General features: G+C 39.9%; 1 protein-coding gene across 4 annotated transcripts in view; it reads right to left on the bottom strand.

Annotated features, from left to right (window-relative positions):
* ryr3 (ryanodine receptor 3) overlaps positions 1-12697 on the bottom strand; it is a 369427-nt gene that overhangs the window by 45395 nt on the left and 311335 nt on the right. For all 4 annotated transcript variants that reach the window (XM_059649213.1, XM_059649214.1, XM_059649215.1 and 1 more), the window contains 5 exons: positions 9481-9554; positions 8596-8613; positions 7784-7864; positions 2114-2202; positions 1118-1246 (listed from right to left, as the gene is read on the bottom strand). In XM_059649213.1, the coding sequence (XP_059505196.1) occupies positions 1118-1246; positions 2114-2202; positions 7784-7864; positions 8596-8613; positions 9481-9554 (391 nt within the window). The remainder of the gene's footprint in view (positions 1-1117; positions 1247-2113; positions 2203-7783; positions 7865-8595; positions 8614-9480; positions 9555-12697) is intronic.

Raw genomic sequence — 12697 nt, 5'->3', positions numbered from 1 at the left:
TTCTACAATTCTGATTCCAAATGTCAGGTCTGTAAGGTGTGAAAGCAAAGTGCCATCCAATGTACGTACATGTAAAGTGTTGAGCATAGTATTCATGAAACCAAGGCTCCAATCAGCTGGTGTTCTGTCAAACTGTACAGTCACTGCTTGACTGGCTGATCAGATGATCCATTTGCCTTGGTGATCCACACAAACATTTGTTCGTGCCTCTGATTGTTCCAATCACGTATAACTCATCAAGTTTCAGCATTCCACAATCTCCCCACAAATATGGGGCTGAATTTTACTGCTCCCCAGGGGGATGTACGCAGACATGGGTGGCGCACACAAAATGCTGTGGGCACCATGTCTGTTGTCCACCTGCTGCAATTTTACCAGCAATAGGGTGAATGTGGTGGGGTAGGCCTCCCACTTGTGGCAAATTAGTAAAGTGTGGAGCTGGATGAACACAGCAGGCCAAGCTGTATCTTAGGAACACAAAAGCTGACGTTTTGGGCCTTCAGTTTTTCTGATGAAGGGTCTAGGCCCGAAACGTCAGCTTTTGTGCTCCTAAGATGCTGCTTGGCCTGCTGTGTTCATCCAGCTCCGCACTTTGTTATCTCGGATTCACCAGCATCTGCAGTTCCCATTATCTCTGTGGCTAATTAATGCCCACTTATGGGCCTTATTGGTTAAATTACAGTGGTGGCACAATGGGCAGAGATGATCATGCCAAACCTCCCACCTGGCAGCTTTCTCTGCACAGGCTGGTGGGAAATAAGGAGAATGCATATCAGAGGGACTCCCCCAACATCACTAAAAGTCTAACATCCATCCCCTCATCACCAGTTGCACTTCTCTACCAAGCTTGTCTACCCATATCCCCCCATTTCACTTGCAGTGGATTGTCAACTTGACAAGACCCCCAGATGTACTTTGTCTCCAGGCTCCATGCAGTGCACCTTTCTGCACCAATGTTCTCCTGATGGCACTGCTAATACTGGAAAGCTGCAACCTCTGATTTTCTAACCTGGGTGGCAGTGACAATAGCGCCCTGGTACATTCAGCCCATGGAATTAGTCTGATACTTAACGAGCTTTTTTTTTGCAGGACATGTGTAAGGAAGTTAAAGTTTTACCTGAATATACTCAGTAAGTGAGTTGAAGATTTGTTTGGCTACAGCTAATGCTTTTGAGAAATTGCGCTGGCCTTGTCCGTCCATGACATCTTTTCCTGAGTAATACCAATAGAAATCACTGATTGACTCCTGGAATTTAACAAGAGATGAGTTGTATCAGCTTTCTTTCTGGATTACAATTTAATATAACATTTCTGAATTCTCTTAATATTGAGTGAGTAGTGTTAAAATGCTCAGAATTTTGTCCATTTCTGTTCCTTTCTCTGGGCATGAATTTTGTTTGCTTTTGTTTTACATAGTGACATATGCTAAAAATCAAGTTTCTCATTCAAGAGGACACAGCACAGTCACAAGAATGGGTGCATGGATTTCCAATTCTCTTACAGCTCTTAGGAGCAGGAAAGCATTTGAATACAGAAAACCCAATCAAACAGCCAACTACAGTTCTGCACAATGAACAACTAAATACAGCAACAATCCTTAAAATAAGTTCTACCTTTTTCTACTAGACTGCATTCTTGGATAGTTTTTAGTTTTTAATTTCCCCTGATAGAGATCCATAATATTATAATGGGTTGGATGAGTGTTCTGCACTTATAGAGAAGTTCACTTGTCTCTAATAACCAAATTTAAAAGATGGTTGTGCATTAGTTACAGTTAGAAAGTCAACGGATTAACAAATGACAATCAAGAAATTATTTGTTCTAGGGTACAAACAGTTAATAAGTTTAACTTATTAGTTTTAATTTGGTATAATGGACCTTGAATATTGCTGAAAAAATGGTGCCAAAGCTTTTTCAGTATTGGCTTGCCAACTAATCAGCACCCTTTTCTCATGTGTATAAATCGTTGCTCCCTTTGAAATTTGATATTCTTTTCATCAGTCCTGATGAATGCAAGATAAACGCTTTGACAGAACAACTTTTTTCAGTAACACTTGAATTAACCAGTTTGTTCTAAATTTCACAAAAATTCATTGTATTATTTTGGTATTACCTGAAGGCGTAGCAGGTAGTCAACAGTGCTGATAATGATATTCACTGTTGTCGTGTTTCCTATTTGAGTTCTCAAATAATTCTGGAAATCTACAATTTAAAATAAAAATCTTTAATGAATCAGAGAATATATAATTGTGCTTTGAAAAATTGCATAGAAAATAGTGAATGAGTTTGTGTCCAATTTCATTGTTGAAGTATGAAAACATGATGATTGTTAATGAGGGCTCAACATGCCCTTCATTAGATTAATAGGCAAGAGAGTTGAACAAATTTTCCTCATGAATGGAAATTCATCTGATGGAGGTACTGCTTTCTAGCCCAAAATAAGAACATTATTTTATTATTAATGGCATATTTTCATTTTTCTTTCTGTGCAGCATTCCTGATGTTCACCCCCAAACTTAAGAACTTGATAAAGACACAACCCTATTTGAGACCTACACATTTTAATTATCCTTATGTTAAGACTCTCTGAGATTGGATAAGAGAAATGGCCTTTTAAGTTTTATTTGCAAAGCTATTTAGATTATCTCACCAGCAATACTTCCTGATAATGGATTGCTTTGCTCTGGAAATAGTGGATGAATGTGTACGCACTCCAGGGATTAGTCCATTGTACCTTCATGTTTTTAATTCAATATGAGATTGGTCATTTTATTTGGCATTACAAGGTTAATTTCTTCTGTTCCAGGTTGAGCTTCAGAAGAGAATGAAAAATATATCTTTGGCAACCTTCAAGAGTTAATGTCATTGAAACGAGAGCTTCTGAATTGATGGTAGTAACCTGACATCCCTAAAGGGAGTAGATTTGCACCGATGCTAACTCTACCATTTCATAAGTCAAGAGGTGGACTCTTAAAATAATCAAGAAGCTTGGTTTAAAAAATGAGTTCTCTTCTTTTTCCAAAAACATGAGCAAATATAGATTAATATTTGGTTTATAATTCTCATTAATGGCTTCTTTAATCTCAGATGTGAGCTCTTTACAAAATTACATTACTGCATCTGAAAATGCTTTCCATTATTACCTTTCTAACTTACCAGAACGTAAGAACGTAAGAAATAGAATTAGTAAGAGACCATCTGGCCCATTGAGCCTGCTTTGCCATTCAGTAAGATATTGGCTGATCTTGTCGTGGTCTCGCCATAACCCTTAATTCTTTTACTGTTCAAAAACCTATCCATCTTTGCTTTAAAAACATTCAATGAGGTAGCCTCAACTGCTTCACTAGGCAGAGAATTCCACATAATCACCACCTCTTTTGTAAAGAAGTTCATCAAATTAATCCGAAATCTACTCCTCCTCAGTTTGAGCCTGCCCCCAAGGCAGGTGAAAGTAGAACATGAAAGCAACCTTCCTGCTCCTACTTTATCTATTCTCCTTATAATTTTATATGTTTCCATCAGATCCCTGAAGCTGGAGCCTGAGGTTCCAACAGCTATGTTAGTCCCTGAAGTTGCTTAGATTTGGTATGTTAAATTTGAATTTGTTCTCTATTTAACCTCAATAGCAATTTTTAATCCTATGGATTAATTACCACTTGTTTTTATTAATCCCAATAGCAGTGTTGCTATAATCTTTGCACTTAGATTGTGGATTGATGACTGCTTTAATCACAGCAATGTCCTGAGACCTCATATAGTTAAACTTCACAGTATTTGATAATAGCTACTAGCATGTTGATGAGTTGTTAGCTTACCATTTATGGTGCTGCACGAAACAATTGTGAATTGATTGCTGTTTTAATCACAGTAACAATATGTGGCTCCCTAATGGATGCACTACTGTGATTCAGGCTCCAGGTTAAGGCACAAGTAGCAGGCAGTTTCAAGCGTGATAGGTTTCATTTTGCAAACTTGGCAACGCAATGTACTTTGCCACGTCCCACCCCTGGTTTCTCTGCAAGATTCTTTAGAATCTGGGCCACTTAGGAGCATGAGTGAACTGTGTTTAGAGTCCTAAACCAAGTGTGCATATGCAGAAGGACAGTTAACATGCCAAGATTTCAGCCCTTTCTTGCAACATCATAAATGACATTGAGTTAGACTTAAAAATTTCTTCTTTCATGCCAAAAATTTCATGCATGGGTTAGAGTTAAGCTTTGCTTAACATGAGAAATTACTATTTTAAAACATTTCAACCTGTGAAAAGGAAATTTATATTATTTTTATTTATTAAATTCTTTTGTGAAAATAATAAATCATGCTGAAAAAGGGATAATGTCTCATAATATAGGTGCATCATATTAACACTGATAGGGGATTCACCACCAGGAATCAGAGACTGCACACACAATGTGTAATTTTCAGATTAGCAAGATATGAAAAGTAGAGTGCAACAGAGATCGATATTCAGGAGTTAACTATTTACAACTTAACTCAATGAGTTGGTTGAAGGTATCAAATTATTGGTCTTTAAATTTGCTGATGAAACACAGATAGGTCAGGGATTAGTTTGCTAAAAGAACATAATAAGGAGGTTAAATGAATGGGTAAAAGTTTAGCAGATGGCACATAATGTGGGTAAATGTGAAGTTCTCCACTTTGGCAGAAGGAATAGAAACTCGGTATATTGTATTGATAGAAAGAGGTTGCAGAACTGAGGTATGGAGGAATTTAGGTGTCCTGCTACATTGAACAACAAAATGTTAGTAGGAGGATATAGCAAGTGATTAAAAAGGCAAATAGAATATAAAAGTAGGAACACTTTTCTCGAGCTGGGTAGGGCATAGTGAGACCACATCTGGAGTACTATGCACCATTTTGGTTACTTCTTTTTAAGAAAATATATCAATTGATTAGGAACAGTTCAGGGAAGGTTCATTTGACTGATACCCAGGATGGGAGGGATGGTTTTTTTTGAGGAAAAAGTGGGGCAGGCTGGACATGTAACCATTGGAGCATATAAACAATGAGAGATGTGAATCATTCAAGATCTCGAAGGGCGGATGTTGAGAGGATGTTTCTTCTTTTGGGGACAGTAGGGCTAAGGGGCACAGTTTAAAAATAATGGATTTTCCTCATTTAAGATGGGGATGAGGAGAAATGTTTACTTACGCACAGCTATGAGTCTATGAAACACTCTTCACTAGGGAGTGGAGGAGGCAGGGTCATTGAATGTTTTTAAGGAAGAGCTAGCTAACTTGTTGGCTATCATGGCAGTCAAAGGGTAAGAGGGGGCAGAGAGAGTATACAGTTGAGACCACGATCAGATCAGGCAAGATCTTATTGAATGATGGAGCAGAGTCAATGGGTGAACGGCCACCTACTGTTCCTAATTTGTATATGAACCAAGTTGTCTTGAGCCTGTGCTCTTCTGGTTTTACCAGAGTAGGGACAGGTGCTGGCCAGCCAATGTGTGCTGAGGTGGTGGGACCCTCACGTACATATGGTATGGAGGCTGTGTCTTTAAGGTTTTCACCAGAACAAATGAAAGACTATTGACTTTAAACACGAACAGTGTTTTTCTCCACAGATGCTACCTGACCTAATGAGTGTTCCCAGCATCTTCTGTTTCATTTCATACATTATACTAAATTAGTACAGTTTTAATTGCTTGGTAATAGAAAACTTGAGTCCTGCTGAAGAAAACAGTCACGCTGCATAAGTGTTTTGTCTTGCACTCATCATTACAAACACAAAAATAAGAAAACTTAAAAATTCTTAGCAATTACTGTTCCTTTTGCCATTTGATATTTGTGCATCTGCCCTGATGAGGCTTGATGAAAAGTTATCATTTAATTAATTGACTGATTTTAGAATTAGCATGAACACTAGACAATAAATGCAATGCAAATTCATCACCAACGGTTATGTCATCAAAATGGAAAAAGCCTGTGCTAAGGTTAATTAGCAGACAATTAGGAGACGGAAGGTGTTTGCTAACCACAGATCCTGTTCAGCTCCTGATGTTTGGAATGGGAGTTATGGGACATTTAGTTATATGGACCTTTTTATAGTTCTGTTTTTGGCAGAACAGAATTGCCTTTGCGTTTCTCAGTCTGAAGGGTCACTGATCCAGACAGTTACAGATGAACATATAAGTAGAAGAAGTGAAAAATGAACTATGCCTAACCTCCAAATGATATTCAATTTTCTACAGGTATTTATACACTATTTTTTGAAAGGAGCTTATTAAATAATTTTACTGGGAGCCACTTCCACAGATACGCCTCAAAGTGGAGGAACTAATCTAAGATTTAGCTTTGCTTCAGGCCTGTTAACGTTTAATCTGTGCTTTCAATCAATGTCAAAAGACTGGCTCGCAGCTAAACCATTTATGCTTCATAGCATTTAACTGACTTGCATCACGTCTCCCTCAGTCTTCTTTCCTCCAATGATGCTCAGTTCTTTAGAACTGCAAATTCAAAGTCTCAGATCATTTCTTGGTGTTTTTTCGATGATATTTAATAAATTACCGTGCTTTTGAAAATATAATTTTTAAAAATGCATCTAATATCAATGACCAGTGATCCACATCAAATTAGAATAATTTGATACAACTAACTAAAATGCTCAAAATGTATAATATTTGAGCAGTTTATTTGATAATGATTGATTAGAAACTATGCAAAGGATTAATAAACAGATCTGAGTCTTCTATATATTTTGTTTCATTAATAATACTTCCCACGTAGACAGGTTTTATCATTTGTCCTTTTCGTTTATCATATTATATACATATTCTCCTCTTCATCTGTCCTGACAGCATTGATTCCTTTCTGGGTACGCTCCTTGTGAGATGAATGCCTGTAGACACTTTTCTTAACTGACTTTCTTGTGTCACGACAGGAGTTATCTGCAGGCTACCCAACTACATGAGGTGCAACATGATCCCGTCTTCAGACGGTATAAATCGTTTTCAGATGTGCTCCAGGAAACAGAGTATGAGAGAAATATTTGCATGTCCTTGGATAGGGATTAGCAGCAGGAGCATGTGCTGATGTTACCTTGCCCCTCAAGAATGCCAGGACCATCCAGAGCATTTATTAATTAATAAGGCTGGCATTAATTAATGCAGTGTAATCCCAGGAATTTCCTAATCAGTGTAATTCAGCTACTTTGTCAATTATTTTTAGTTTATCTGTTTGGATGTCGTGGTAGGTAGCACGTGAACTAGGGCTTTCTGCCCAATAAGAGCTTCTCAGTGATCTTGTTAAACCAGGCAAGCCATTAAAGGAGACAATCTTACATCTACATGATATATTAAGTTCCATTGGCTATCCCTTACTCGTCTGCTTAGTCTTTACTCTCATTTGTCAACAAGTCATAACATATGTCATCATTGGTAGATTTTGTAACATAGCAAGAAATACTCTGCATTAAATCACTACTTAATACTGCGAAGAGCAAGTATCTCTCAAAGAAATGGAAGGAAAGCAGAATGTACCACACTAGTGTGGAATATCATTGCATGATTGTAGCACATAGTAAACCACATTCTTGTATAATTGGAAATAAATATATTACCATTCAAAATTAATCAACTTTGGCATGAACTCTGAGAAAAGAACAGTAACTTAAAGCATTATTGCACTAACTCAAAGTCATCCTTACTGTGAACAAATAAAGATAGCATGAAAATTATATTTCTCTTTTGTGTTCTTTCTTTTAAAATTGCGTTATGAAGGTCACTGTGATGAACTTCAGATGCCAGAACTAAACTCACCATCGTTATGTCCCTCACATAACAGTTGCAAAAACCGAAACAAATCCCGAGTAAATTCATCATTTTGTAATACTTTGTCACCTGAGAATATTAAAGAAAGTGATCGCACATGGTGAAAGAAATGCTAGCATTTGGTATGCCATTACAGAAATCAAATATAATCAGTATTTAGTAAATCATGGAAGTTAACAATCTCACACAGCTCTAAAACAAGCTCATCCCACATTACACCATTTTAATGTGTTTTGCATTGGTCTTCAAATAACACAAAATTTCACAAAGTAAATTTATGGCAAGACATTGTTGTCAGACTAATTTTTTCACAACAAAAATTTATTTTACAATCAGGTTTCTTGCACATTCTCACACAAGCTTAACTTATAATGATTTATGTAGTCATTGTCTGGATAACAATAAAAACACAAATGCAATGTTAATGCAAATATAAATTTTGTATTTTGATGCTTTTCAAAAAGAAGCATGTAAGTGTTATAGAATGCATACAAAGGTTTTTAAATCAAAAACAAAATATTATTTAAAGAACATATAACCTTTGTATTCAACTTTATTTTTAAGTGCATTCTTCATCAGTAACTACTGTTCCAAGAATTCTAACATACAAATACTTCCAAATGTTATCTTAAATGCAAGCCACACAATAAGCAATTTTAATGGACCAGAAAAAAAACCCTATATTTGTACTTCCATTGACCTATCATGGACCAAGCATATCCATGATTAATATATTTTTTTCTAGTCCACATTTTGTCAGTTGTGCCATTCAAAAATAAGTATTCAAACCATGTATTTACCATATTCACGAACAATAACTGTGGACCAATGATTTTAGGATTCAAGGTAGAGGAGAAGAATGCGAGGAAATAGTTTATTAATGAAGCATTTAAAGAAAAAAAAACTATCGAAAAAATGATGAATTCCAAAGACCAAAATATTAAATCAGCAATGAACACACAATTTTGAAATAATAAGAATCAATAACAGAATGTATTTTTAGGAAATAACAGGCTGAATTTCAGTTGCAGTATCCTGAACCTCGTGCTGAATCCCATTTCAGGATCCTGAAAGTGATTGTGGTGGAATCCTGAAGGAAATTTCCAAGGTGCCAGCTAACAGGTAACTCCATCTAGAAGCCCCTGAAGCTCTGAGCAGCTGACAGCTCCAGCGGGAGAGATGTACTGTGGTGCTGGAGGTGGTGCCTTAGGATGGAAGTGCCCTCTGTAAGCTTGCAAATCGATCAGAATATACCATGACTAAAATGACTGAGGCATTAGTGCAGAGAGGGATGTGCTTTCACAAGTTGGTTTGTGCTGTGCTCCATGCGGCCCAGAGGATTTATTCTGGACTATCACTAGGTGGTCACCGTTGTTGCATCTATAGGCTCCAGTCACACTGGGGCTATCTAGATGGCAAGCAAAAAAACTCCTCAATTATCTGTCCACTGCTGGTGAACAGTCAGCCAACATCCCTTCAGATGCCACCTCCATGAAAATAGACGGGATGTGGTAACATACCAGCAGACAAGAATGGTGGCTGCTAGCTAGAAGCTGCTGGTGCATCTGCCTCCAAATGTGCCTTAGCCTTGGGAAGAAAATTCCCATAGTGTTTAAAAACTATGTACTTGTACAAAACAACCTTGATTACTGTTGGAGTGAAAAGATAAAAGATGCCAATCTTACGTGTTCCATCTTCAGTCACCATTCCCAAACCTTCTGCTTTGTTTTGCCTCTCAAAAGCATTCAAGTCAAGGACGCTGAAAGAGCAAGAAGGAAAGAAATGAAACTTGTACATTTCTCACCCATCACTGATGGTTTAGGAAATATGTAAGTAAGACTGCTTCATCAGTAATACGCAACTTTTCATCGTATTAAGGACCCTGAATAAAGGATTTTTTAAAAATACATTGTGTGAGCTGTTTGTGTTGACAAAAAACCCTGTTATTGTGGCTCATCACAAACTGTTCTTGAACAGATGGTGCTGAGTCATAACTCGTGACTGATTTAGAATAGAAAAGTTTTCCACCCTTCTCAAACCACAAGGACATCCCTTTGGGCCACTAGGACTCATTTTATTGGTCTTCATTGCATAAGTTAACACCAGGCTGATGTGAATTAGCACATTATTTGTTCTCAGTGAGTGAGTATCTGGGAGTTGTTTAAAAGCCAAACACATTGTTGACACAGATAAACTGAGAGCAAGTTTCCTTCTCTTGAATCGACCATCTTTACAACCAGTTTTACGACTTTTATAACATTTCTGAACTTTATTAAACTGAATTGAAATTCTCACGTAGTGAAATTTGAATCCACGTTTTCCAAATTATCGACCAAGGTCTCTGGATTGGGTTGAGTGGACTGTTTCCACACTTTGGGTTTCTATGAACATCATAATAATGCCACTATTATATCTGTATTAGTGAGATGCGACAGTACAATTAAAGTAAAATAATGTGAGTCTGTGGGTTGCATTTCTATGTATATTCTCCTGCTTTGGTTCCACAATGGAACAATGGAAACCCCAAGGAGACCTCTGACATTTTTACTTTTGAGAGCCTTATAGAAACACACTTTTATTTCGGCTACATGAATTCTCATCTTTTCAATCGTGCCACATTTCCCAAATTTCTTGCCATGCCCACGTTATTCAAATGCTAGAAAATATTCCACCCCTACCATTTACTTTTAACTTTGATTGGAATGCAGTCTTAGTAACAATCGGAAGGAAAGAGACTCATTGCTCAGAAAGAAAAGCCTATTGGACTATTGGCTTTGTTGCTAGTCAGTCAGTGAGCTAAGGTCAAGCCATTTCAAATCAGGAAAGTACAGATATAGTCTTGAATCTATTATGAAGCTGTGAAATGTTGTGCAGTATAGTTTAGGTTACCACTCTGTCGATACTAATGCCAACTTTGTCAATACCAACGCCAACTACGTCGAAGCTTGTCCTAAAATAAGTGCCTTGCATTACTTTTGACTCAACTCATGACTTAAGAGTAATGAAATGTGAGGCTGGATGAACACAGCAGGCCCAGCAGCATCTCAGGAGCACAAAAGCTGACGTTTCGGGCCCAGACCCTTCATTAGAGAGGGGGATGGGGTGAGGGTTCTGGAATAAATAGGGAGCGAGGGGGAGGCGGACCGAAGATGGAGAGAAAAGAAGATAGGTGGAGAGGACAGTATAGGTGGGGAGGTAGGGAGGGGATAGGTCAGTCCAGGGAAGACGGACAGGTCAAGGAGGTGGGATGAGGTTAGTAGGTAGGAGATGGAGGTGTGGCTTGGGGTGGGAGGAAGGGATGGGTGAGAGGAAGAACAGGTTAGGGTTGGTTTTGGGATGCGGTGGGGGAAGGGGAGATTATTCCCCCACCGCATCCCAAAACCAGCCCAGTTCGTCCCCTCCCCCCAATGCACCACACAACCAGCCCAGCTCTTCCCCTCTACCCACTGCATCCCAAAACCAGTCCAACCTGTCTCTGCCTCCCTAACCTGTTCTTCCTCTCACCCATCCCTTCCTCCCACCCCAAGCCACACCTCCATCTCCCACCTACTAACCTTATCCCACCTCCTTGACCTGTCCGTCTTCCCTGGACTGACCTATCCCCTCCCTACCTCCCCACCTATACTCTCCTCTCCACCTATCTTCTTTTCTCTCCATCTTCGGTCCGCCTCCCCCTCTCTCCCTATTTATTCCAGAACCCTCACCCCATCCCCCTCGCTGATGAAGGGTCTAGGCCCGAAACGTCAGCTTTTGTGCTCCTGAGATGCTGCTGGGCCTGCTGTGTTCAAACAGCCTCACATTTCATTATCTTGGATTCTCCAGCATCTGCAGTTCCCATTATCATGACTTAAGAGTGCAGGGTCTCCATCTCTTGTGGCCAAGCTTGTGTGTTGGAGTGGACCCTCCAGTTTTGCTGAACATAGCATTAAGCATAAAAGGGCACACTGCCATTGCATGAAGCATTTGGTTACAGGAAATGTCTTTGGACCATTAGTGCAGACAATGAAAGTTCAGATTTCAGTGGTTTCAACATTTTAAAGCTGAAAACAGAGAAACTCGTCCTCACCCTCAACAACTTCTCTTTCGATTCCTCCCACTTCCTACAGACTAAGGGGGCGGCCATGGGCCCCAGCTAAGCCTGCCTCTTTGTAGGTTACGTGGAACAGTCCCTCTTCCGCACCTACACAGGCCCCAAACCCCACCTCTTCCTCCATTACATTGATGACTGTATCGGCGCCGCCTCTTGCTCCCCAGAGGAGCTCGAACAGTTCATCCACTTCACCAACACCTTCCACTCCAACCTTCAGTTCACCTCCAGCACATCCCTCACCTTCCTGGACCTCTCAGTCTCCATCGCAGGCAACCAGCTTGTAACTGATGTCCATTTCAAGCCCACCGACTCCCACAGATACCTAGAATACACCTCCTCCCACCCACCCTCCTGCAAAAAAAATTCCATCCCCTATTCCCAATTCCTCCGCCTCTGCCGCATCTGCTCCCACGATGAGGCATTCCACTCCCGCACATCCCAGATGTCCAAGTTCTTCAAGGACCGCAATTTACCCCACACAGTGGTCGAGAACGCCCTTGACCACGTCTCCCGCATTTCCCGCCACACATCCCTCACACCCCGCCCCCGCCACAACCGCCCAAAGAGGATCCCCCTCGTTCTCACACACCACCCCACCAACCTCCGGATACAACGCATCATCCTTCGACACTTCCGCCATCTACAATCCGACCCCACCACCCAAGACATTTTTCCATCCCCACCCTTGTCTGCTTTCCGGAGAGACCACTCTCTCCGTGACTCCCTTGTTCGCTCCACACTGCCCTCCAACCCCACCACACCCGGCACCTTCCCCTGCAACCGCAGGAAATGCTACACTTGCCCCCACACCT

Source organism: Stegostoma tigrinum, chromosome 10, assembly GCF_030684315.1.
Source record: "Stegostoma tigrinum isolate sSteTig4 chromosome 10, sSteTig4.hap1, whole genome shotgun sequence".
NCBI lineage: Eukaryota > Metazoa > Chordata > Chondrichthyes > Orectolobiformes > Stegostomatidae > Stegostoma > Stegostoma tigrinum.
Note: the sequence above shows the minus strand (reverse complement) of the source record. Positions and strands in the feature narration are given on the sequence as shown.